The sequence below is a fragment of the Mustela erminea genome, chromosome 5, assembly GCF_009829155.1.
Source record: "Mustela erminea isolate mMusErm1 chromosome 5, mMusErm1.Pri, whole genome shotgun sequence".
Classification (NCBI taxonomy): domain Eukaryota; kingdom Metazoa; phylum Chordata; class Mammalia; order Carnivora; family Mustelidae; genus Mustela; species Mustela erminea.
In genome coordinates this window covers 22164502-22191951 of record NC_045618.1, presented here as the reverse complement: position 1 = coordinate 22191951, position 27450 = coordinate 22164502, and the positions used below count along the sequence as shown (strand labels likewise).

At 43.2% G+C, this 27450-nt stretch overlaps 1 protein-coding gene across 1 annotated transcript in view; it reads left to right on the top strand.

Annotated features, from left to right (window-relative positions):
• Positions 1-8011: 8011 nt before the first annotated feature.
• Positions 8012-27450, top strand: part of TRPM1 (transient receptor potential cation channel subfamily M member 1) — a 78225-nt gene continuing 58786 nt past the window's right edge. The window contains exons 1-9 of the mRNA XM_032342257.1: positions 8012-8088; positions 13341-13536; positions 14843-15056; positions 15715-15839; positions 16291-16462; positions 18565-18739; positions 19175-19298; positions 20071-20143; positions 21044-21144. Of these exons, the coding sequence (XP_032198148.1) occupies positions 13534-13536; positions 14843-15056; positions 15715-15839; positions 16291-16462; positions 18565-18739; positions 19175-19298; positions 20071-20143; positions 21044-21144 (987 nt within the window). The 5' untranslated portion in view covers positions 8012-8088; positions 13341-13533. The remainder of the gene's footprint in view (positions 8089-13340; positions 13537-14842; positions 15057-15714; positions 15840-16290; positions 16463-18564; positions 18740-19174; positions 19299-20070; positions 20144-21043; positions 21145-27450) is intronic.

Below are 27450 nucleotides of genomic sequence, written 5' to 3'. Positions count from 1 at the left end.
ATAAATAAATCTTAAAAACAAAAACTAGTACCTCCCAGTTACTGTACAAGTGTTATCCCAGGTGAGGCTCAAACTATGCAATCCAATTTCCATCTCAGAGATGAAAAAAGTCACCGCTCAGAGGACTTGGGGAGCTTGACGGTGGCACCATCTCCGTGACCCCTCACTCTGCCTCGCAGACAGACTGTCCAGTGAGAGTGCACTCTCTCAGGCCAGGTTTTAATTCCCAGTGCCAGTGTTCCTATGATCTTGCCCTAAAATGTTTAAAATAACCATTAATGATGAGCGGGAACATTTTGGATGAGTGGACAATACCTAACCTAATGGGGGGACCTGAAGGGTTTACAAATGAATCATAAGGGGCTCTGCTCTTGTTCCGTTTCAAAGGACGTGCTGTGCAAGATTCCCTGGCTCTGTGTGGTTACGCTGGCAGTCTCAGTCCTGGTAGCAGAGGCTGGAGGGGAAGGAGGAATATTTGACTAAGGGGTCCTCCACCCCTTGCCTTTCACCTGCATCAGTGCAGTGCCGCCACCCAGGAGGCTGAGCTCCTCCCCCACGGTGAGCAGAGACTCTCCTCAGGTGACCTGGGTTTCCTCCCTTCTGTTCCGTGTGCACCTCGCTGGGGGAGCCTGGGCCCAGGGGCCAAGGCTGCGGTAGGCAGTGTTGATAAGTGCTGAACAGCCCTGGCAGTGTTCCATCCAGGCGGTTTACTGACTCATTTAGTCATTGCAGGGTACTGAGCACCTCCTCTCTGCCAGGCACTCCCGGAGGCGCGGGGGATAAAGCAGAGAACAGAACAGGGTTTCAGGAGAGGGAGAAGGGAAGAGAGTGGGATAAAGTGTATGGGACAGGGAGCAGGGCTTGGCGATGGGATGGGGAGTCAGAGAGCCTCCCTGAAGAGGGGACCTTCGAGCAGAGACTGAAACGGTGTGAAAGATTGTGCTCAAAGAATGGTTCTTGTGCCTTTTGTTTACCCTCAGAAGATTCTGGAACATTTCTGGAGGCCCAGCTGTAACTCAGAATTTTGAACAAGAATGTTCTTCAGGACTAAACTTTTTAAAAAATAAGTAGTTAATACTTCAAGCAAAGCACTGTTTCCCCCCAGGGAAAGTATGTTAGTCATATGCTAGGTTATTCATTAGAAGAGAGAAAAAGGATTTTTGGTGAAGCAGAGGGATAATGGATTGAGTTTGGAGGATGCCAGCTGCTGCTCTTGTCCAGGGCTACAAGCAAGCCCTGGGGCTGGGCACTCTGAAAAGGTCCCAAGTTTGCCGGGTAATGTTCAAGCCAGTGCTCCCTTGGGGTCACAGATGTCCTGCACCTGCTTGCAAAGGATATGCTCCGGGTGGGGGGAGGGACCTCTGTGATGGAGGAATTTAAATGCTGCCTGAGACAGAGAAGACATTAATAAAAACGAGAGGCACATTACTGCTTTCCAAGACCTTCATCCACCTCAGCATATTAAATCCTGTGGGACAGGTGGCATTTCCTCTTTGGATGATGTGGGGACCTGAATCTCGTCCTCCAGGAACTGGATATTGGTTTCTGATTGCACTGTGTAGGCATAGGCTTCCTGGAAGTGCCCGCTGGCTGGTTGGTTATGCGAGGTGGACTGAGAGGGAGGACAGGCAAAACCTAGCAGGGGGTGGGACCTAGAGAGGGAGTGGGGGGAGGGGCTGCGAGGGGCCGGACCGAGACAGCATGGCCCAGAGATGGGAGGGCATTCCGTGGTCATGTGACTATAGTCTCTAAAACTATTCCCAATCTTTCCTTGTCTTTCATGGCCTTGACATTTCTGCAGAGTATTGGTCAGTTATTTTGTAGGATGCCTCTCAGTTTAGGTTGTCTGAGGTTTCCTCCTGATTAGATACAGGTTATGTATTTTTAGCATCTTTATTCTCCGTGCATTTTATCGGGAGGTTCATGAAGAATATTCATTACATTACTGGTGATGCTCACTTGGTTTCCGGGGGTATTTGCCAGATTTCTCCACTGTCAAGCCATTAATTTCCTCTTTGTCGTTAGCAAATACTTGGGAGAGATAGTATGAGATTAAGTGCCCTGTTAAATCTTCAAACTTTGACCCACGACTTTTAGCATTCCTCCAACATTTGTGGTATCCTGATATTCATGCCTTTGGAATTGTTGTGTTGGTCCCATTCCTGGCTAGGAATACCTGAGGCACTTGCCAGGGCCTGTGTTTCTCAGCACAAGCACACACAGGCATTCCCTTCATGGGCAAATGTTGTGGCTGGACCAGCCCTTGTCCTTCTTATCATGATTACACAATGCACTTCAGTGAAAACCAGCAGGAAACTTTGAGGAACGAAATTTATCACTTGCAAGCCTGAAGGGTATATGGCACACCCAAGGACCACACAGCGAAGTCACAGATAAAGATAGAGCGCAGACCTAGAAATCTACCTCTATTAGGGTACAAAGGTTGGGGGGGGGGGGTCTGAGGTTTTGAGGGTTTACTCTGTATGGCTAATTTCAAGCATGAGAGCAAGAACGAGGGCAATGGTCAGGTGTCAAGGTCACCCAGGGCTTTCTGAAAGAGGGAGCTTCATGAGTGGGGGGAAGCCTGGTTCTTTATTTGGTTGTTTTGCTAGTAGCTGTGTCACACACCTACAATATGTTTACTGGAACTGGATGCCTTTGACATGGATGCCTCAGCATTCAAAGGCTTCATGTCAGGCATCCACATTAGAATAGAAAAATTTAACATCCACTTACACTACAGTAATCCTCTCCATCTGAGTGTGGGGAGTAAGACTAGATGACTCTCTTCTAATGCACACCATACAGCAAAAGTGATGAGATATCACTTTAAATATGAGGTTACAGAGAGACTGTGACTATTGTCTTGTGTGACTTTTATGCTTCCCCCTCTGATGGAGGTCACCTGCCGTATTGTGAGCACCCTGTGGAGAGGCTCACATGGCAAGAAACGGAGTGAGGTGCTGGGGCCACAGGCCTGGAAAGGATCTGGGTGTTCCCAACAACCACATGGGGGAGCTAGGCATGGGTCCTCCCCAGTGGATTTCCTTCAGATGAGACCACAGCCCCCACCCATGGCTTGATTAAATCCTTGAGAGAGAGAGAGAAAGAGAGAGAGTCAGAAGCACCCAGCTAAGCCTCCTCTAATTCCTGGTCCACAGAAACTGTGGGATAATAAACTTTATTGTTTTAAGCTACTAAGTTTGGGATCAATTTGTTATATTAAGCAATAGGTAACTAATACAATATGTTATATATACTCATCGTGTGTGTGTGTGTGTGTGTGTGTGTGTGTAGAAAGGGACCACATGCACCTATATCTATATAAATTACAAACCATGGGTTCCTACTGATCATTTCAATTTCAATCTCCTGCTACAGGGATTTGTTCTAACCTTCCCCACCTTCCACGTTTGTAATCCTCCAATAGTGAGAAATCCAGCTCCTGTTATACACAATGTACAGATTTCTTTGCTCTATCCTAGAATACACAGAAAGAAATTTCAGAATTGCTATCCTATGTCTCTGTGAAAAGCTAGCCTACTACTCATGGGAATTCATATTTGTTAGAACACTTATTGTCTTTAATTGAAGGCATATAGTCCAAATACTATGACTCTATTTCAGAGGTGGAGGGGGGGAGTGGCACTCCCTCCCACCTTCTCTGGGAAGTGAGGAAGGACAGGCAAAAGGGAAGCATATTTTCTCTCCAGACAGCAAATGCTCTGCTTAGCTATTCCACACAGTATTATTAGAACATTCCACATGAGAAGGGTTGGGGACATGGCTTGCCACCCCGAGCTTTCTCCCCTGGGCTGATGTAGCCACTTCCCCCTTATTGACTGTGGTTTTCAAGCAGTCATCAAATTATTTGGGGAAAAAGGTATACAGCATTTCTTTTTTGAAGGCCACTAGGGAAGTTTTTGAATAATAATCCTTCCTCTTATTCAAAAAGAAACCAAGTGACCAGCTGACTCTACCATCTTCCCAGAAAGGCTTGCGGCCCCATGGGTCCATCCAGAAGGATGAAAACCCTGATCAGACTGTCTCTGCATGCCTAAGACTGGGGCCAGGACTCTGCAGAGCAACAAAAGGGGCATTGGGTCCTGACTTGACCTCACTGGGGAGAGCCTCTGTGACACGTGGGTGTTATTGCCCCGCTCTGAGGAGGTGACATCCATGGACATGAGGGAACCCCTAAATCAGCATTGATGCCCAGGTGGGTGAGGGCCACTGACCTTCAGGTCACAGCCACACTGCGATGCTCCCTGGAGACTGTGGGATGGTGACCAAGAACATGAGGCTCTGCCTTCCGTGGTTTTCCAAGATCTGGCTCAGGATTTCCAGGTTTCACAAGCTAGGTGACTGCATTCCCTGTGCCTGCCAACCCAGCATCAGAGACACATTCATGTTACATACACACCACATGCCACATAGCACACATGCCACATGCATGACACACCACATGCATTGCACACACCACACACGCATATGCACCGCATATATCACACCCACTCACACACACGCTACCACACGTGCATATATCACACCACACACATACCTGTATCCCATATACTCCACACTCATACACCACACATACATCCTACACACGCACGAACACATCACACAGGCACACACAAGCACATACACAAATAGCACAAATCGCATTGAGCCAGGGCTCAGGGAGATGCAGAGAATGATGCTGGCTCCCCGATAAAGGAGACAGGTTTGCATCCTGCCTCCCTCAGCTCCAGAAAGCCACCTTGTGTTGCCAACCTCCTTCAGTGCGTGCAGGTGCCACACGGTCCAGCACTGCTGGGGGCTGGTGACCCAGCCTTCCCTGGAAGTCCCCAAGCACTCAGCACAGCACCTTGTACAAAACACATGTTCAGCAAATGGACATAGAGGAATAAGAGGTTGGCAAATGAAAAATGACAGCACCCAGAGCTTTTCTCTTCTTAAAAACTTGTTTTATTTTACTTTTGCTTTACAGGCAAACTTTTTCTATTTTTAAATAGTTTATACATTTATGTAATTAAAATTTTTTTATGATTTTATGATGGGATTTCTCGTATTTCTTTTTAAATTTTTTTTTATTTATTCACTGTTCCAAGATTCATTGTTTATGCACCACACCCAGTGGTCCATGCAATACGTGCCCTCCTTAATATCCACCACCAGGCTCACCTAAACCCCCATCCCCCTCCCCTCCAATACCCTCAGTTTGTTTCTCAGAGTCCAAGGTCTCTCGTGCTTCATCTCCCCTTCTAATTTCCCCCAATGCACTTTTCCTTTCCTTCTCCCCTTGTCCTCCATGTTATTCCTTGTGCTTCACAAGTAAGTGAAACCATATGATAATTGATGCTCTCTGCTTGACTTATTTCCCTCAGCATAATCTCCTCTAGTCCCGTCCATGTTGATACAAAAGTTGGGTATTCATCTTTTCTGATGGAGACATAATATTCCATTGTATATATGGAGCATATCTTCTTTATCCATTCATCATTGAAGGGCATCTTGGCTCTTTCCACAGTTTGGTGACTGTGGCCATTGCTGCTATGAACACTGGGGTACAGATGGCCCTTCTTTTCACTCCATCTGTATCTTAGGGGTACATACCATGTAGTGCAATTGCAGGGTCATAGGGTAGCTTTATTTTTAATTTCTTAAGGAATCTCCACACTGTTTTCCAAAATGGCTGCACCAACTTGCATCCCCACCAATGGTGTAAGAAGGTTCCCCTTTCTCCACATCCTCTCCAACACTTGTTCTTTACTGTCCTGTTGACTTTGACCATTCTAACTGGTGTAAGGTGGTATCTCAATGTGGTTTTGATTTGAATCTCTCTGATGGCTGGTGATGATGAACATTTTTTCATGTGTCTTCTGCCCATTTTTTTATGTGATTATCTGTTTTCTGAGTGTTGAATTTGAGGAGTTCTTTATGGATCTTGGATATTAGTCCTTCGTCTGTAGTTTCATTTATGAGTATCCTCTCCCATTCCATGGGTTGCCTCTTTGTTTTGTTAACTGTTTCCTTTACTGTGCAGAAGCCTTTTATCTTGATGAAATCCCAAAATTTTTAAGGGGAAAAAAACCCCAACATTTTAAAAGGAAAAACTTAAGCCCAGCCAAAAACCTGCACATAGGTGTTTATTGCATCTTTATTCATATTTGTCAAAGCGCAGAAGCCAACGGCTCCAGTGAACGGTGGCCCATCCAGACAATAAAATCTTCCTCAGCATGAAAAAGGAAATGAGCTATCAAGCCACGGAAAGGCATAGAGGAATCTTAAATGCATGTTAGTAAGTGAACAAGGCCAATCTGAAGAGGCTACATAGATAGGATTCAAACTCTATCAACATTCTGGAAAGGGCAAAACTATGGAGACAGTAAAAAGATGAGTGGTTACCAGGGTCTTGGCTAGGGGGGAGGAAGGGATGAAAAACAGAGCACAGAGGATGTTTAGGGCAGTGAAACTGCTCTGTATGATAGTGTGATGTTGGGAACGTGTCATTATACATTTGTCAAATCCATAGGGTATACGACACCAAGAGTGAATCCTACAGTAAACCATGGGCTTTGGATAATTAGGAAATGTCAGTGTAGGTTCAACCTTGGTAACCCACATAGCACTTTTGATGGACAGTGCTGTTAATGACAGAGGCTGTGCGTGTGTGGGAACAGGGAGTATATGGGAACTCTCTGTACCTCCATTTCAATTTTGTAATAATGCTAAAACTGCTGTTAAAAAATAAAATCTTTTTGGGGCTCCTGGGTGGCTCCATGGGTTAAAGCCTCTGCCTTCGGCTCAGATCATGGTCCCAGGGTCCTGGGATGGAGGCCTGAGTCGGGCTGTCTGCTCAGTGGAGAGTCTGCTTCTCCCTCTCTCTCTGCCTGCTGCTCTGCCTACTTGTGATCTCTGTCAAATAAATGAATAATATCTTTTTTAAAAAATTAAATTAAAATAAAAATAAAATCTTTTTCAAGAATTTAAAAGAGCACTCCATTTGTAAGTGTCTCCTCTGGGTTTCTGGACCCACCCACCTCCTGGAGAAACCAGTGTTAGCTGCTTCTGGTGAACCCTTCCTGGTATATTGCCTCTACCTTTAAGCAAAAGTATTTCCATATACATATTTCTTAAGTAACAGAATGACAATACCCTAGAGATTATTCCATGTCTTGCTTTTTCACTTACCATAGCTCAGTGACCTTTGCCTGTTGACACAACAAAGTCTTATTTTTTTTAATAGCCACAGAGAATTCCATGAATGACTCTTCCATGACACAGGTAACAATCTCCTACTGGAAGACAGTAGGTGATGTCCAGTCTTTGGATATTATAAGTAGTGGATGCATAGTGTGCATTTTGCATGTGTTCAGGCGTATTGATAGAGTAAAATACTGACATGTCCAGAGGTATATGCTTTGCAATTTTGATATTATTGCCAAATTGCCCTTGACAGACATTGTACCAACTTCCAGCTGCAGCAACTATGTTATATGAGTGTCCATTTCCTTACAACTTTCAGTATTTTAAATTATAAAAATAACATGCAGTGAATCTGAGCACCAGAGAGCCCACTTGTAAAATTACTATGGTGTGTGGGTGCCTAGAAGCCCACAGAAGATGACATTCTTGACAGCAAAACAAAATCTTGACCAGAGACTTGTAGCCTTGGTTGGTTGGCTTCTCCAGTAACTCACACTCACACCAGGGCTTGTCCAGGCACTGGCTTACTCCAGGGCGGTATCATGTCCCCTTTGCAGACTGATTTGCATGCAGAGATTACTTTTTGCAACCCTATGGAAACCATGAATACATTATTCCAAGCCATTTCTCTGAAAAGGAACCAGAGCTAAGATCCTTGAAAGCTGCCTCCACCATCTATGCAGATGTTTTGGGCAGACTGCTGTTAGTGGCACTGTGGTTTTATAAAAGTACAAGAGGGAAATCCGACTAGACTTTGGGAAGATATCAATCTAATTTTCATTTCTTTCTCTTCCAGGGACAGAAAGCTTGGATAGAAAAAACCTTTTGCAAAAGAGAATGTGTCTTTGTAATTCCCAGCACTAAAGACCCTAGCAGGTAAATTGGAAGTCACAACTAAGACATTATCCAAACCAGCACTTGTCTACCAGGTGCCTGCAACTATTCTTGTGTTTGTGAAGTTGGCGGGGCGGCGGGAAGGGGCGGGGAGGGACGATGCAAGAAGAATGGTCAAAATCCATTCCCCAGGGGAGGCATTAACCATGGAATACTTCATCTAAGAAGCTTCTCTGTTAAGATGCAGGAAAGATTGCTGCCCAGCACTCATCCTAATCTAATGTGAGCTGTCATAACCAGATGGGCTGACAGTGTTCCTCCTAGTCTTAGGGAGAGCAAGATGCTGATAGCTTTAGACAGATTTCCAGGGTAACTTCACAGCCTTTTGTTAGAGATTCATAATGTTATTTAGATAAACAAGTACTTCCACCACGGGAAAGTTCTGAGCGGTTAAGTGAACTAGATGTAACTCTGTGTAAAGGCAGACTTTGTACACAAAATGTCAATTTCATTCACTTACATGGAAATGAGTTATAATTAAACTGTTATAAATTAAACGGTAGGTCTTCTAAAGCTGTGAAAGTGACTGGAGATGAATTTAGCCAAACCTTCCCATCTCTGAGGACAATAGCTATGAGCAGAGTTTGGAGAGCCAGAGGGGGATGTTTTTTTCATATGTTCACCCGATATGAAACCCATGCAGGTAGGATCACTGACAAAGAGTGCACAGACTCTCAGAGATCACGTAGGTCAAATCTGACACATACAACCTCAGCCCTGTCATGTCGCCAAGCCCGTCCTTTCCACCACCACCAAATAGATTTTTCTCCCTGCTTAAACCCCAGGGCAAGAAATATGCCATAAGGGACAATGCCAAAGATCACAAAAGTCTTCCTTCCGTTGCGCATAAATTTCCCTCCTTATTTCAGTGACACCTGGACCCTCCTTGAAGGAAACTACCTATGCCAGTCTTCCTGGCATTGCAATGCCCCACACAGCCAAGTGGCTAGGCAGCAGAAGAAGCAGAAAGGGCCTCCGGGACTCACATATGAGATTCCTCTGTGAATTGGATGTATTCTCTAGCATGGGCTTAAAAAAAAAAAAAAAAAAAAAAAAAAACCTGGAATAAATAAACAACCATTTAACAGTCCCTGGAAATGGTCCCAAGGGGCAATAAGAAATAAAGAAATATCTATTCAAAAACACCAACAAAGATTCAGTAAGAAGGGCTAGAGTCTGGTATTTGAACCAAGAGAGCTCCACCCCTTCCCCCTCCAGGCTTAGTAAGAGCAAACTAAATCTTAGGGAAGCAGAAGGAAATGGTAAAGAATAAAATGGAAATTAACAAAATAGAAAAGTTTGAAACAATAGAGAAAAATCAATGAAATCAAAGGTAGTTCTTGGAAAAGATCAACAAAATTCACAAAGCTCTAACTAACTCAATGAAGAAACAAAGAGAACAAATTCAAATTACTAGCATGAGAAATAAAAGGGCATTACTTACCAATCTTACTATCAAATTCCAAGAAAGACACAAACTACCAGACTAATTCAAGAAGAACAACACAATCTGAATAGACCTATAAGAAATGAAGGCATAGGGGGCACCTGGCTGGCTCAGTGGGTTAAAGCCTCTGCTTTCGGCTCAGGTCATAATCCTGGGCTCCTGGGATCGAGCCCAGCATTGGACACTCTGCTCAGCAGGGAGCCTGCTTCCTCCTCTCTCTGCCTGCTTCTCTGCCTACTTATGATCTCTGTCTGTCAAATAAATAAAAAAAATATTTTTTAAAGAAAGAAAGAAATGAAGGCATAGGATTAGTATCAAAAATTACCCACAAAGTGGGGCACTGGGGTGGCTTAGTCAGTTAAGCGGCTGCCTTTGGCTAGGCTCATGATCTCAGAGTCCTGGGATGGAGTCCCACATCGGGCTCCATGCTTGGTGGAGAGTCTGCTTCTCCCTCTCCCTCTGCCTGCTGCTCTGCCTATTTATGTTCTCTCTCTCTGTCCCTCTGTCAAATAAATAAAATCTCTTTAAAAATTTTTTATGATGACTTTTACCAAATATTTAACATAGGCAGTAACCTCTTCAACATTGGCCATAGCAATTTCTTTCAAGATATGTCTCCCAAGGCAAAGAAAACAAAATAGAAAATGAACTTTTGGGACTTTATCAAAATCAAAGCTCCTGCACAGCAAAGGAAACAGTCAACAAAACAAAGAGGCAACCATGGAATGGGAGAGGATACTCGTAAATGACACAACAGACAAAGGACTAATATCCAAGATCCATAAAGAACTCCTCAAATTCAACACTCAAAAAACAGATAATCACATCAAAAAAATAGGCAGAAGATGTGAACAGACGCTTCTCCAAAGAAGACATACAAATGGCTAACAGACACATGAAAAAATGTTCATCATCATTAGCCATCAGGGAGATTCAAATCAAAACCACATTGAGATACCACCTTACACCAGTTAAAATGGCCAAGATCAACAGGACAGTAAAGAACAAGTGTTGGAGAGGATGTGGAGAAAGGGGAACCTTCTTATACTGTTGGTGGGAATGCAAGTTGGTGCAGCCATTTTGGAAAACAGTGTGGAGATTCCTTAAGAAATTAAAAATAAAGCTACCCTATGACCCTGCAATTGCACTACATGGTATGTACCCCTAAGATACAGATGGAGTGAAAAGAAGGGCCATATGTATCCCGATGTTCATAGTGGCAATGGCCACAGTCACCAAACTGTGGGAAGAGCCAAGATGCCCTTCAATGGACGAATGGATAAGGAAGATGTGGTCCATATATACAATGGAGTATTATGCCTCCATCAGAAAAGATGAATACCCACCTTTTGTATCAACATGGACGGGACTGGAGGAGATTATGCTGAGTAAAATAAGTCAAGCAGAGTCAATTATCATATGGTTTCACTTACTTGTGGAGCATAAGGAATAACATGGAAGACATTGGGAGATGAAAGAAGAAGTGAGTGGAGAGAAATTGGAGGGGGAGAAAAACCATGAGAGACCTTGACTCTAAGAAACAAACTGAGGGTTTTGGGGGGGGGGGTTGGGTGAGCCTGGTGGTGGGTATTAAGGAGGGCATGTATTGCATGGAGCACTGGGTGTGGTGCATAAACTGAATTTTGCAACACTGAAAAAAAATAAAATAAATTTTTTTAAAAAAGAAAAGAATTAATACTAATTTCTCATTAAAAATTTCAAAAAATAGAAGATTAGATTACTCTCCCCAACTCAGTTTTCAGTTTCATGACGTCAATACTACCTCGATATTAAGACCAGACAAAGACATCACAAGAAAGGAAAACTATACGATGGCATCTTCTGTGAGTACAGATGCAGAAATCCTGAACAAATACTATCAAACCAAATACAGAGACATATAAAAAGAATTATACACCATAATCAACTGGGATTTATCCCAGGGACACAAGGTTGGTTTCACACCAGAAAATCAACTAATGCAATACATTGCACCAATAGAATAAAAAACAAAAGTCACATAATCATCTCAACAAAAAATCATTTGACAAAATCCAACCCCTTTTTTCATTTAAAAAAAGAAATCCTTGAAAACAGGAGTAGAACTCCTTCAGTCTAATAAAGGACATCTATGAAAATCCATGGTTAACATCATATTCATTGGTGAAAGATTGAATGCTTTGCTCCTACTATCAGAGACAAGACAAGGATGTCCACTCTCACCACTTCTATTCAAAATTGTACTAGAGGTCTAGCCAAGGTAATTCAGAGGAAGAAATAAAGGGCATCTGTAGTGGAAAGGAAGAAGTAAAGCTATCTTTATTGGCTGTTGACATAATGTTATATATAATAACTCCTAAGGAATCACTAAAAAAAAAAAAAACTATTGTACCTTATGAGCAAGTTCAGTAAGGTCACAATGTAAAAAAAAATAATCAATATACAAAAAAATCACATGTATTTCTATGTATTTTCAATGAACAATAGGAAAATGAAACTAGCAAAACAATTTCATTTATAATATCATCAAAAGAAATAAGATACTGGGGTGCCTGGGTGGCTGAATTGGTTAAGCTTTGGACTCTTGATCTCAGCTCAGGTCTTGATCTCAGGGTTGTGAGTTCAAGCCCCACCTTGGGCTCCACACTGGACACAGAGCCTACCTAAAATTTTTTTAAAAATTAAAAGTAAATAAAAGATAAGGTACTTAGGAATCAACTTAAAAAAGAAGTGCAAAACCTCTACTTTGGAAAGTACAAAACACTGTTGAAAGAAATTAACAAAGATCTAAAATAATTGGAAAAAATTGCCTTCATTCATGGGTCAGAACAGGTTAATATTGTTAAGATGGCAATATTCACAAGAGGATCTACAGATCACTTCTTTGCAGAAATTGACAAGCCAGTTGATAGGGAATCACCAGGGATGCAGATTAGCCAAAACAACCTTATTTGAAAAAGAACAAAGTAGGAGAACTCACACTACTTGGTTTCCAAACTTACTACAAAGCTACAGTCATTAAGCCAGTGTGGTAGTAACATAGGGGTAGACATACAGACCAATGGAATAGAACTGAGAGTCCAAACATATCCGAGCAACTATGGACAATCAATGTTTCAGCAAGGTGGCCAAAGCAAATGAAGAAGGAACAGCCTAGTCTTCATGTGGTACAGAAACAACGGGATGTCAAGATGCAAAAGAAAGTAGTTATCCCCCACCTCACACCATATATAAAAATGAGCTCAAAATGTATCAAAAATCTAAATGTAGGGGCTAAAGCTATAAAGTTCTTAGAAAAAAATGTAGGGGCAAATCTTCATGACTTTGGATTTAACAAAATATTCTTAAATAGGATAAAGAAAGTATAAGCAGCAAAAGAAATATATTCTCAATGTGACTTACGTAGAGAAGTGTTTTACGAAGCAACAGAAGAATTCAATAATATTGAAGAATCCTGGAAGGTCAACTCCATATCTGGAGGGCATGATTATACTTTGTCACAGAATGTCCAACAATTGATGCCTATATTGATGTTTTCAAGACATCAAAAAGAGCTAAATATGTTCAGTAAAGAAGGGCAGCCATCTGATGGGTTTTAAGTGGACTGGTATGTAAATAGATATATGTTGGTTATCTGGAAACGGCCACCGTAAGGGGCATTTCTACCCCCACAAACCCCAAGTACGGTGTTAGTCTGCCCCTGTTCGGATGCTACCCTTCTGTTTAGATGAACTCATCATAAGGAGGAAAATGTTATGGAAAGACTCTGTTTTACCTTTGTTTTCAGGTGCTGCTGTGGCCAGTTCATCAACCAGCACATCCCCCCTCTGCCAAGCATAACATCTGGCAATAATGAAGAGGAAAATAAACAGGTGGAGACTCAGCCCGAAAAATGGTCTGTCAGCAAACACACCCAGAGCTACCCAACAGATTCCTATGGAACTCTTGAATTCCAGGGTGGAGGATACTCCAATAAAGCCATGGTAAGAGAGGCCTTCGGAAGGGAAGCTGCTGAGCCCACAGTCTCCATCAGAGGCCCAGCCTCCCAGACCCCCAGATGGCTGACACCTGGGTATTCTTTCAAGAGCGTGGCTCAGTCTTCCTAGATAATTCATTGCAAAGGCAAGAAATACATCTGTACACTCCACTTTTTAGTCATGTGATTTGGAAACTGAGCACTATTCAAAAAAAAAAAAAAAAAAAAGTAGTGTCACTAAATTCATACCAGAGTTGTGAATCCACAAATTATGCTCCAGCCCAAGTCTGCAACCATACTCATCACTCTATCTCCAGTGATGAGTGAGAAATTACACTATTTGTTTTTTGGGGTTGTTTGGGGTTTGGTTTTGTTTTTTATGACTGTGGACCTTCAAGCCCCACCCCCCTTAAATGGGTTAGGAGTGTCTGGAAATGGTTCCCTCTGAAGTCCGACCGCAGCCTCCCTGGGCCTGCATTCAGTTGGCCCAAGAAGACTGAGGTCTTTCACATTTGCGTGTAAACAGGGAGTGCCCTCTGCCTTTCTGATGAGCCCTGCCAGAGAGGGGAGGCGTTAGCACTGTGATTCCTTTCAGCTAATTCTGAATAATACTCCCACATGCCCAGTCAGATCATTTTTGCAATTTCATTTTATTCCACTGGCCCAACGTCATTGTGCAAATAAAATGCATTTGTATTCCAAATAGCACAAAATAGGGACTTCTGGAATGGCACCCTACACGTTGGCATGGACACAAAGAAGTGGTTCATAGGGGCCAAGGCAGATATCTGACCATTAACCTCTTCCTCACCTTGGGGGGAAAGTCAAGTCCAGAGGCTGGCCCAGGTTCCCCATTCTCAGCACCCACTCAGTGTGGCCAGAAGACCGCTCCCTCAACATTGCCCTGTCCAACCTCTGGAGCCATGGTTCTAGGTGAGCCAGCTTTAGAATTTATTTTTTCAAGATTAAGGGTTTGCCAGGTAAAACACAGGACAGCCAGTTATATGTGAATTTCAGATGAACCACATAACTTTTTAGCATAAGTATGTCCCAAATATGGCATGAAGTCATACTTACAATAAAACATTTTTCAATGTTCACATGAAATTCAAATTTAACTGAGAGTCCTATATTTTTATTTGCTAAAATCTGGCAACGCTTCCAAAGTTCCCTTCCCTCACTTGGCCACAGACTCATACAGAGGAACAGAAAGCCAAGACAGCTTTTGCTTGGGACAAGAGTGGTAGCGCTGTTTCCCTGTGATACGAGAGGAAAACCAGGAACGGTCCTGAGTGTCACATACTCTTTTACAGTATATCCGAGTATCCTATGACACCAAGCCAGATTCACTGCTTCATCTTATGGTGAAAGACTGGCAGCTGGAACTACCCAAGCTCTTAATATCTGTGCATGGAGGCCTCCAGAACTTTGAGATGCAACCCAAGCTGAAACAGGTCTTTGGGAAAGGTCTGATCAAGGCCGCCATGACCACTGGGGCCTGGATCTTCACCGGGGGCGTCAGTACCGGTAAGAGCAACCTCATTCCCTTGCAACAAACATGCAAACCCAGAACTCATGGTGGTTCCCAAAGAGCTTCTGAATAATTAAGATCATAAAAACAAAATGCATTGCAACCAGACAATATTTATGACAGAAGTGAAATCTTTACCCAGTAGCTTCTTTGTTATTTTGATATAAGAGCAGTAATGGTCAACTTTTCTGGCACCCACGATGTCATTCCTTGAACTGAGCCCTGTACGGCCTCATTTTCACTGAGGGCCCCTGACAATCATTTCCACTGTCCTATGGGAGAGGAAACTGAGGCAAGGAGAATTTAGGGACAGGCTAGGCAGTCTGACTCTCAACTTCAGCTAAATGCACCCAGTGACTTCCAAGGCACCCCCACTTACTTCCCTCTTTATGTCCCGGAAATTTATAAAGGAAGTCCATGCACCATTGCTCTAGTTTTGGGTTTTTGTTTTCCCTTTTCTGGGAGCTAATGCCGAATGACTAGTTATTAGGAACTCGGACTTTCAGCGTACTTCCTTTTAATGATGAAGATCTATATGCTTCAACCCTATTCCATAGGGAATGGAGTGGCTCAGAGAAGGGGCCCCTAAAGTTCATAACTAATGGTATGGTAGGAGGTATTGAGCCTAAAAATATGATTCATGGCTGGTTACAGGTGTTATCAGCCATGTAGGGGATGCCTTAAAAGACCACTCCTCCAAGTCCAGAGGCCGGGTTTGTGCTATAGGAATCGCTCCATGGGGCATCGTGGAAAATAAGGAAGACCTGGTTGGAAAGGATGTAAGTGTTTCCTCCCCAGATACTGGTAATTTTTTAAAATCAAAGTCTTTATTTTGAGATAATTGTGGATTCTCTGCAGTTGCAAGAAATAATAGGGGTCCCATATCCCCACCCCCCTTCCCCAATGGTACCATCTTGCAAAACTATGGTACAGCATCACACACAGGATATTGACATGGATACAGACAAGATGTGGCACATTTCCATCCCCACTAGGATCACTCATGTTTCCCTTTAACATCCATACCTAATTCCTTCTCACCCCTCCCACCTCCTTAACCCCTGGCAGCCACGAATCTGTCCCTTATCTCTACAATTTTATTATTCCAACAATGTTCTATAAATGGATCATACATTTGTAACCTTGAGGATGTGTCTGAATTCTACCTGCTTCCCCCGTTAGTCTTCATGTCTGAGTTCTGCAGCTCTGATCTGTTGTGCATTTTGCCAGGTAACGAGAGTGTACCAGACCATGTCCAACCCTCTCAGCAAGCTCTCATTGCTCAACAACTCGCACACTCACTTCATCCTGGCTGACAACGGCACCCTGGGCAAATACGGTGCCGAGGTGAAGCTGCGGAGGCAGCTGGAGAAGCACATCTCTCTGCAGAAGATTAACACAAGTAAGTTCCAGCAAAGGCCATGGGTCCTGGGCTCCACGGCTGCCATGAAACCTGGGCTGAAAAGGAAACTTCCCACGGGTGTTGAGAGCTTTCACCTTGATTCTCATTAGATCCACTGAACAGCAGATCAACAGACTTGTCCAACCCCCTCATCCTGGCCACCTACCCAATCTCACACTCATTGAGCTGTGTGGCAATGCTCTGCCCCAGGTTCACTGGGAGGGACGGTGCAAGAAACAGCCCTGTGGCGGTTGTCATGGTGATGGCATTGCCCACCACGTTTTCCACTGTAATTACTATAGTTATTTGCTTAATGTCTGAACAGGAAGAAAGCAAGAAAGCTTCTCACTCTAAGACGTAGGTCGGATTTCTTCCATCAAGTAAGGGTTAGTGTGATCGTTACATTAAATAGCTCTGTAGCTCTGGGTCTATCCCCCAAACTAAGACATGGTTGCAAGACCATCTGCTCCCCCTGGCTCCACCAGTGCTGGTCCAGATGGCACGGCTCCCAGCGGAGCTGCTGCCCAGGGGAGGATAATGAGGTCAAGCTCAAGAGAAAGGAACAAACCACAATCAGATGAAACAATACCACTTAGAATGAAAATAACTGGTGTCATCTCTTGGAACATGTTCATACTCCAGCAGTTCTTACTGCCAAAGTATTATGAAGAGATTTTTAAAGAGTATTTTGTTTTTACCATGACTGATAAGATTTTTGTGAAAGCCAGTCTAAGCCCTGGAAATAGCCATCATCAAGGCTAATGAAGGGCCTACAGGATGGCACAAGCAGTTGGAATGCTTGCCTGCTAAGGGGACTGTGGATTTCCAAGATTCAAATCTCCATTGATAAACTGCTTGATAACTGATTTTTTGTTCTCACATCTGTCATTGTCTCGGACTTGTAAGTTTTCACGCTACCCAACTGCATCTGTCCATGTGACTTGTGGGCTTCCCTTTGTCATCCTTTGCCTAGGGCTCTGACTGGGGCAGGGACAGCAAAGGGGTGCTCAGTTGTCATCTCTCACAGCTTGGAGCTTCGGGGAGTCCAGCCTCAACCAAGAAGAACCAATTTTACACTATTTATAGAAAATAAAGTGATTTGGCTACACTATTCCTGAGAATCTAGAATCCCAAGACTTGCTTGGGTTGCAAATCTCAGGCAGGATCCACATCGTCTCAACCAAGAAGAACCAATTTTACACTATTTATAGAAAATAAAGTGATTTGGCTACACTATTCCTGAGAATCTAGAATCCCAAGACTTGCTTGGGTTGCAAATCTCAGGCAGGATCCACATCGTCTCAACCAAGAAGAACCAATTTTACACTATTTATAGAAAATAAAGTGATTTGGCTACACTATTCCTGAGAATCTAGAATCCCAAGACTTGCTTGGGTTGCAAATCTCAGGCAGGATCCACATCGTCTTGATCCATTTTTCCAGTATCTGTTGGCCAGGGCCAGGCACCATGCAGACCCTCAGTGCATATTCGCTGAAATGAACTTAATGGAGATGACCCGGGTAGGAGAAGACAAACGTGTTCAAAAAAATTTTAAGAGTTCCTGGTTATAGAGATGCATCATGGAAGCAAACCCGAAACTCTGAATTCAGCCACTTGAAATTTTTAGATTTCCTCCTATGCTAGCAGATTTTCTCTGAAGGCCTTCAGAACGATGAGACGAAATACATTTCTTCTACTTGCCATGCATTAAAATGCTCATCAACATCACATCCCATCAATCCCATCACAACCAAGGGACACTAGGTGAAACATGCTCAGCATATGACCTGTCCTGCCCATTCCAGGGTGAAATTGTCAAGAAGACAAATGTGTCTCAGTGGCTTTTCCACCTCTACTGTCTTCCCTCTCCAGAAATCTCAGGTTCTTGAAGTCTTCCAGAGTTCACTCTGTTGGTCCTGCCTCCAGAAGTTAGCCTGTTCCTACTGAGTTCCTGAAGAGTCCTATTATCTGACGGAGACAGATGGAGGACTCCGGGAACAAGTTAGTCCCTGCCAGGCTAATGATGGTGGCCCGAGTTTGCCCTCCCAGGTGATCTGTGCCGTGACATTGGTCTCTAAGATGAATGTATTTTATGTTGCAGGATTGGGGCAGGGTGTGCCCCTCGTGGGCCTGGTGGTAGAAGGAGGCCCTAACGTGGTTTCCATTGTCTTGGAATATCTCCGAGAAGACCCTCCAGTCCCCGTGGTCATTTGTGATGGCAGTGGACGCGCGTCGGACATTCTGTCTTTTGCACACAAGTACTGTGAAGACGGAGGGTAGGATTTCTGACCTGTTGCAGAGGGTGGGTTTTTAACTGCCTTCTTGTTAGACCAAGAAGAAAACTGTAAGTGATACATCGAGCCATTCCAAAGATGCTAACTAATGAAGATTTGCTAGCTCTCTCCCATTTTCTGAGGTCAGCATGTGAGGGAGCTGTCAAGGGCATGATGTTTCTTACGGAATTCTTTCTCTGGGGGAATATGCTCTCTTCCAACTTCATTTTCCCTTATAAGGTTTTCAACGAGTCTGGAATTTAGGACACGTGTGAATGCAGTTTTTGACTGTGGTCCCCTTTTGTCTCCTAGCCTGGGATAGCCTCCAGTGGTAAATTTTCAAGTCAAAGACACCAGACCGACCTAGAGTTCTCTGATCTATTCACGTACAGATTTAACTCGTGCTGTTTTCTTCTCTTTCGCATTTCCTTCGAACAGGGTAATAAATGAATCCCTCAAGGATCAGCTTCTAGTTACCATTCAGAAAACATTTAATTACAACAAGACACAATCGCATCAGCTGTTTGCAATTATAATGGAGTGCATGAAAAAGAAAGAACTCGTAAGTGTCTTCAGTTTATGTCCAAGCCAGCTCCGCAGAGAGAATTTTATGTTTCCTTGCTAATTCTGCCCATGTGTGCGTGATGGACTGGCTCATATTTTAGTTCAGGCTTTGCCAAGGGCCAGTTTACAAATCCCTACCAAATTGGCTGTTATGCCCACGTGATGGAAGCAGACTACGCATGCGCAAAAGAGGGACCGGGTTCTTTCAGATCCTGGCAAACATCACGCGACCCCGTGCCACATCACGCCACTTCTGAGGCTCATGACATTAATTGTATGTCAAGTCTTGAGGAGTGACAAACACACCCTTTTAGGTGTGCTTACAAAATTCATCCCTTCACTTTACAAATACAGTAATTATTTCCCACTCCTTGCCCTCCCTAATTATGCTGGTAGAGGAATACGCACAAAATTCTAAATCTACAAATTTCCTACGAATGGGGCACATTTCTGAGTAGAAATGATTGTGTCATCTCCAATTGCGATTTAGATAATGGAGTACACAGATCCTGAATGAGCTCTTTCCTCTCCGGGGCTGTTGAAGCCGATTGGGTAAAATAATAAAACAGGGACCCAGGCAAGGACTCAGAGCCTGAATGAGCAAGGTTGTGCCTCATGTAGATGAAAGGCACCTGGTTTAAAATTAATGCACTTTCTGATTCATTGTATCCCATGTCAGGCTCTATGGTCCTTTTTCAAAAACACCCCAATTCGCCCTCTCAATTGCAGCTTGACTTTACCTAGTCTTCTCATGATTAACTCATTTTCAGGTCACCGTGTTTAGAATGGGTGCCGAGGGTCAGCAAGACATCGAGATGGCAATTTTAACTGCCCTGTTGAAAGGTGAGCTCTCAGGAAACAGCAACTCCTGGCCTCTTGGTGCTGGCCTCACCTGGGGCTTTGCTCATGGCCAGAAACCCCACTCCCTCTTCTGCCAGGAACTGTGTCTATTGGTGATAGGCTCCCGAGCCCGTCAGGCTGCCTAGAGTTATCTCAGTGTGAAGCCATGGGGAATGACCAGGTTCACGATGGGTTTCCTGGGAAGGGGTATTTTCTATGGGTCCCAGTGGCCTGTGATGGCTGAAGTCAGACCAGTTTCTATTTGTCTGTCATTAAGGATTTCATCATAGAGGTGACCACGAACCATTTTTCATTTGTTATCGCTGCATCCCACAGTGTTGTGTTCAACTTCCCCATCCCGCTCCTAATGATAGGCTGCAACCTGGCCACTCTTGGGGTCACTCCCAGGACACACATTGCCTCCCTGCCTCTTGGTTACTCTGGGACCATAAGGGGGCAGGGATGAGAGAGGAGAATGTCACCATTGGGCCAGCTGCCCAGTAGTCCTGTGCTGGTCTCCCTGCAGCTGGGGGCTGTTGCTCTTGGCCTATACTCACATTTGGCTTGAAGGGACAGCACCCCTTGTCCTGGCCTGACAGATGCCTCTTGCAGATGAGGGTCCTGGGGTCACCAGGTGCCTCCTCCATCCCTTCCACGGAGACCAAGACAAGTAGGTAGGGAAAGATGTTGCCTCCAACCTCCTCTCGGGCAATTCTGTGAGAATAGGAAGTTCTTAGCTTTGGGGCTTGAGTAGACACTCAGGGGCAAGAGGAAAGACAGGAGTGCTTGGTTTCTGGGGGGTGGGGGGTCAACCCCGGGAGGCCTATGCTAACTGTCCAGCACCTGCCAAACCAGGACAGTCCAGGCACCAAGTGACAAGAGACTCGTTTCTTGCCTTTCCAGGAACCAATGCTTCCGCCCCAGACCAGCTGAGCTTGGCACTGGCTTGGAATCGTGTGGACATAGCACGAAGTCAGATCTTTGTGTTTGGGCCCCGCTGGCCGGTGAAAATAAGTGTTTTTTGTTTTCTACCATTTACCATGACCTTGTACAGACGATAGATCAGTATGTTCTCCCTCGGGACACAGATCTTAGGAAATTATCTGGAGTTTCTGATGATCCAATGTGTAATCCCTTAGGATCATTAGGAGATGTTGCTATTTAACTTCAAAGAACCAGCCAGAAGAGCTACTAGCCGTAATTATACATTCAAACCAGTGCTCTTGAAGAAATGAACAGTAAATATTTTATCTTTGCTAGTGAGAAGTGGGGCTTACCCTTTTCAAGGAAAAGAAGAAAGAAAAGAGCCCATTAAAATTAAATACAATGGACAGCATTTTTTTTTTTTTTAATTCTGTTCCCTGGTACCCTGGAGGCCTAGAGAATCGTGTGTGTGTGTGTGTGTGTGTGTGTGTGTGTGTGTGTGTGTGTGTTTTCTTTGGGGTGTATATGGGTGTGTGTTATGGGGGGGTATATGGTATATGCACATGCATGGTTTAGTGTGTGCGCATGTGTGTGGTATATACCTATGGTATCTGTGTATGTGTGTGCTATGTGTAGTGTGTAAGAGGGTGTTCGTGTGTGCAGTATGATTGTATGTGTGGGTGTCGTGGGGGTATGTGTACAGAATGAGAACCTGTCGTAAACAACTCTAGGCTTTCCTACTTCCTGCTAGTTCCATTTTCATGCCAGGCTATTTTCATCTCATGAATGCAATCCCTGAAGATACAAATTGGATTTTTAAAGTCCTCTTCTGTTCCCTAAATTATCTCTATTTTTCTCCCCGGTCAGCTGCTCCCATTAAGTTCGTCTTGTCTTTTTCTGTTGCGGATCCTGGCCAGTCCATCCCCATTTCAGAGGGATGAGGCTAGTGTAGGAAGCCTACTTTGTCACTGAACAGCTTTGCTTTGCCTTGTGCAGACTGGAACAGACCAGTGAAGTTCCAGGCCTCTCTAAGAAGGTCCTTCCAATTCTTGAACAGCTAGCTGTTCTACAGTCTCGGCTTGGGGATGAAGCTCAGGCATGCCGTCATTTTGCACCTGCCCGCTGGGCTGGTAGCCTGCCACACAAGAGGGGATGTGTGGTCCCCTGCTCTGTAGACCGTCCTTCCACTAATCATGCTTTCCACCCAGCACTAACACTTATTCTTTAAAAACCCAGTCCCACCTCTACTGCCCCTTCCACATTAGTCCTTCTGGGCATCAGCTTCCTCTCCATGATTTTAACTACCCATCAGTATTTCCAGAAATTTGTTAATAGCTCTTGTCTACCTCTTCTTGAAATAGATTTTCCTTTCTTTCTTTTTTTTTAAGATTTTATTTATTTATTTGACAGACAGAGATCACAAGTAGGCAGAGAGACAGGCAGGGGCAGGGGGGAGGCAGGCTCCCCGCTGAGCAGAGAGCTTGATGCAGGGCTCGATCCCAGGACCCTGAGATCATGACCTGAGCCGAAGGCAGAGGCTTTAAACCACTGAGCCACCCAGGCGCCCCTATAGATTTTTTCTTTATCATTGTCTTTTGCAAGTTATTTCCATGGACAAGCAGGAGACATGATTAAGACTGTAACCTGGAACCAAAAATCCTTCTGTCTCCCACAATGCAGTATATGGTCTCCAAAATCTTCCTTCAATGGTTGAAGCACTCGATTAACCATGTGGCTGTGAATCTATTTTTTTACTTGTGAGCGAGATCATAAGTAGGCAGAGAGGCAAGCAGAGAGAGAGAGAGAGGAGGAAGCAGGCTTCCTGCTGAGCAGAGAGCCCAATGTGGGACTCGATCCCAGAATCCTGAGATCATGACCTGAGCTGAAGGCAGAGGCTTAACCCACTGAGCCACCCAAGCACCCCTTTTCTAGAATTCTTGACACAACACAGAACTCATGGTGGGCAGGACTTGATAATTAGTTCACTACAAAGCAATCTCGGGTCTGATTCATTATATTTACTTGTCAATATTCTTCTACCTATATTTTTTTAAGTACAAAAAGCACAACTTCCCCAACAAAACTCTTTGTGAAAAGGTTTTATTAAAAACAACAACGGCAAAGAGAGGGAGAATAGTGTTTGATATGAACATATAACAAGGAAATTTATTTATACTGAGTCACAAAAACTTGGGCTAGCAATTTTTTTAAGGAAATATGCCCAACTCAGTTTGAGCATCCACGAGCAAAAGGTTTGGGGACCTCTAGACCACTGTCTGTTTTAAAGACAAAAATCTACAAACCTTGGCCAGCCTCCCTGAGATTTCTGAAATAGAAAGAAACGTTTGCTTGTTTTTCAGGATGAGAACTATTCATTTAGCTTCCATCTATAGGCAAAGGCTTGCCCTTGGTAAAACACATCAACTAGAATCTTAAATTCAAAGCAGCAATTGGTGATAGTATCTGATGCTTGGATTATACACTGTGTTTTGCCCCATGTGTTCACATACATGAACATTACAGCCTTCAGAACTCTGAAATATATCTGATTGTCCTCATTTTAGAGTTCGGAAAAAAGCTGATGCTCCCAAGAGATTAAACATATTTTCCCGGGGTGCCTGGGTAGCTCAGTGGGTTAAAGCCTCTGCCTTCAGCTCAGGTCATAATCCCAGGGTCCTGGGATCAAGCTCCGAATCGGGCTCTCTGCTCAGTGGAGAGCCTGCTTCTTCTTCTCTCTCTCTCTCTGCTTGCCTCTCTGCCTACTTGCGATCTCTGTCTGTCAAATGGATTAAAAAAAATACTTTCCCAAGTTTACTCATCATACTTCTAAATAGCATATTGATCAAAGAAGTCTCACAGCAAATTTTAAAATATTTTCAACTAAATGAAAATGAAAATACAACTTACCAAAATGTGTGGGATGCAGCAAATCACTGCTTAGATGGAAATTTCTAGCATTTAAAGCTTATATTAGAATAAAAATTAAATCACAAATCAATAACATTGAAAACAGGAAATCAATAGAGAATGTCAACAAAACCAAAATCTAGTTATTTGGAAAGATCAATAAAATTAATAAGCCTCTAGCCAAGCTAACTAAGAATATTGATATCACAAATGAAAGAGGGAACATCAGTACAGACCCCATGGGCATTACACGGATAATAAAGAAATATTATGAACAACATCCCCAGCAAGTGATCATTTAACCTGTATTTAGGGTTCCAAAGAGGAATTTCCTCTTCCAGATATGGTCCATGCCATCCCATATCCTTTTAAAAGAGTAGTGCCCCCAAATTAACACCTTGTGCAGCCCAGAGTAGGACTGCTACAGCCTTGTGTTGGAGCTAGTAATACAGCAATATATAATTCTTCTCTTGTACTAAGTTTCCATCTGCAGAAATTCCCAAGAGTTTCATCATGCTCGCACCTGGTAAACCACATCTTGCAGTTCTGAGTTTAGGTGTTCTTGGGCCCAGGTGGACCCAGTAGAAGACATCATTCCTTGTTACTTCTCAACTTACTAGATTCAGTCCATCATATCAACCTATCAACATATTTCAAATTGAAATTCTGTTACCCAATATACTTACCATCTCACTTTCCTCCCAGTCTACTCAAATGTTACAAGTACCCTTCCTACCCTCCTTCCAGCCAGTCACACCTCTCTTATTATTTGGGATTCCTCCAGAAGAACCCTTTCTACAAGTGGCATCGTGAGTAGAGCAGCAACATATATAGTAGATAAGAGCCAAGCCCCCCTCCCCCACCATTAACCACCTCCTCCCAGGAAGCCCCTAAAGCCCCTCCTCAAAATAAAGAAGTCTACTGGTCCAGGCTAAAAGTTACCCCTCTAAGATTACCAACCATGCTCTTAGAATCCTAGGGTGTAACCCTAGAAGGAAGAATGAGTTAGCTTGTTTGAGCATCTAGAATTTCTCTTATGTTGCCTGACCACATCTACACCATATTTAATTCTCTCCACTGTCAAAGACAGAAGTTAAAAGAGAATAGGAGGGATTCTGCTCCTCTCATTCACCTAGCAGCAGCAAATGGTAGAACAACTAAATCTCTTCTCTGGCTATTTTGAACCAAAGCAAACTTCTTTTAAAAAATCCACATTTTTACTCCTTCATTCTCTTAACAAAAGTTGATCAACAACTTCCTGTGTGCTAGGCCATGTGCTGGGTTCTGGGGAGACAGGGGTAAATAAAACAGACCTGCCACAGCCATTACAGAAGTCTCTGTGTGATGCTGGTGTGGGCATGCTGTGAGAGAGAGGGCAAGAAAAGACAAGAAACAGATCATTGAATGACTAGATACTGGATTATACTGGATTATAAATTATAGTAATTGCTAAGAAGGAAAAATGCACATGCCCATGAAACAGAATGTGGGAGATGGGAGGGCTACTTTTTATTGTGACACCAGAGAAGACCTGATGCAGGAAAATTGAACTAACACTGAGACCTGTCAGGAGAACAGATGCTGGCTGGTGAAGATTGAGGTGAGAGCACCGTCCATACAGGCAGAAGAGCGCGTAAAGGGCCTGAAGCAAGAAAGAACTGGACATTTTCAAATAATTTATTGAAGAAGGAAAAAAGACCAGTGTGGCTAAAATGCAGAGTGGGCAGGGGGTGACTCGGGAGGAGGCTGCAGGTCAACCAGGAGCTGTGTATTACAGAGTGCTGCAGACCTGGTATAGGGCAGAAGGCTGGGGCCAAGAATTTGGGGAACAACTTAAGGACATCTCTTTTTTTGAGCAACAAAAAATATTATCTCACACTGTGTCCGTGGGTCAGGAATTTGGGGATGGCTCAGCTGGATAGTTCAGGCTCAGGGGCTCTCATGAGACTGTAATTAAGCCATTGTCTTGGGCTGCAGTCATTCAAAGGCTTGACTGAGGCTGGAGGATCCACTTTAGGATGGTTCACTGAAGGGTTGTCAACTGGTTGTTGGTCGTTGACCTCAGTTTCTCCTCCGTGAATTCCCCATAGGGATGCTTGAAGCTCTTCCCAATAAGATGGCTGGCGATTTGTGTTATTCCTTTTGGTCTTTTGCCCATTGTTACCTCAAATGCTGTGTCATCTTGTTTTTGTTTTTGTTTTTTTTCCACCCAATCTGTTTATTGGGGCAAAAGACGTTTAAATAAAAGTGAGTATCTTAAACATTTTGAAAGAGAATGGTTTAGTGTCATTAAATATATTCACATTGTAGTGGAATCATCACCATCCATCCACAGATTCTTCATCTTGTAAAACTAAAATTCTATACCTGTGAAACAATAACTCCCCGTTTCCTACTTACCCTTGCCCCTGGCACTCCATTCTACTTTCTGTCACTATGAATTTGACCACGTTAAGCACCTCACACAGGAGAAATCATATAGTATTTATCCTTTTGTGACTGATTTAATTCACTTAGCTTAATATACTCAAGGTTCATTACTGTTCTGGCATGTATTAGGATTTCCTCCTTTTTTAAGGCTTACTCATATTCTGTTGTATGTATAGACCACATTTTCTTATCCATTCATCCATCAATGGACACTTGGCTTGCTTCCACATTTTGGCTATTTTTAATAACACTGCTATGAACATGGGTGTACAAATACCTCTTTGAGACCCTGTTTTCAATCATTTTGGATATATACCCAGAAATGGAATTGCTGGATCATATGGTTATTCTATTTTTAATTTTTTTATAAGCTGCCAAACTTTTCAATGGCAGCTGCATCATTTTACATTTCTTCCAACAGTGCACAAAGATTCTGATTTTGCCACATTTTTGCCAACACTTGTTTTTTATAAGGGTTCTCTCATTGTGGTTTTGATTTGCATTTCTTTAAGGATTCATGATTTTGAGGATCTTTTCATGTACTTGGGCATTTGCAGATCTTCTTTTAAGAAATACCTATTCAAGTTCTTTTCTTGATTTTGAGTCAGTATGGGTTTTGTTGCTGTTGAATTTTAGGAGTTCTCTATAAATTCTAGATATGAATCTCTTATAAAATATGAGATTTGCAAATATTATCTTCATTAAGTGTGTTGCCTTTACTCTGCTGATACTGTCTTTTGATGCACAAGTTCTTAATTTTGATAAAGTCCCATTTACCTATCATTTCTTTCACTGCCTTTGGCACCATATCCAAGAAGTCGTTGCCAAATCCAATGCCATGAAACTTTGGCTTAGTTTTTCTTCCAATAGTTTTGTAGTTTTAGCTTTTACATTTAAGTTTTTGATCCATTTTGGGTTAATTTTTTATATGAGACAATAGATAAGGGTCCAGCTTCATTCTTTTGCATGTGAATGTCCAGTTTTCCCAGCACTATTTGTTGAATGCTGTGTCACTTTTTCTTGAGGATTATAATAGTCTTGTTGCCTGA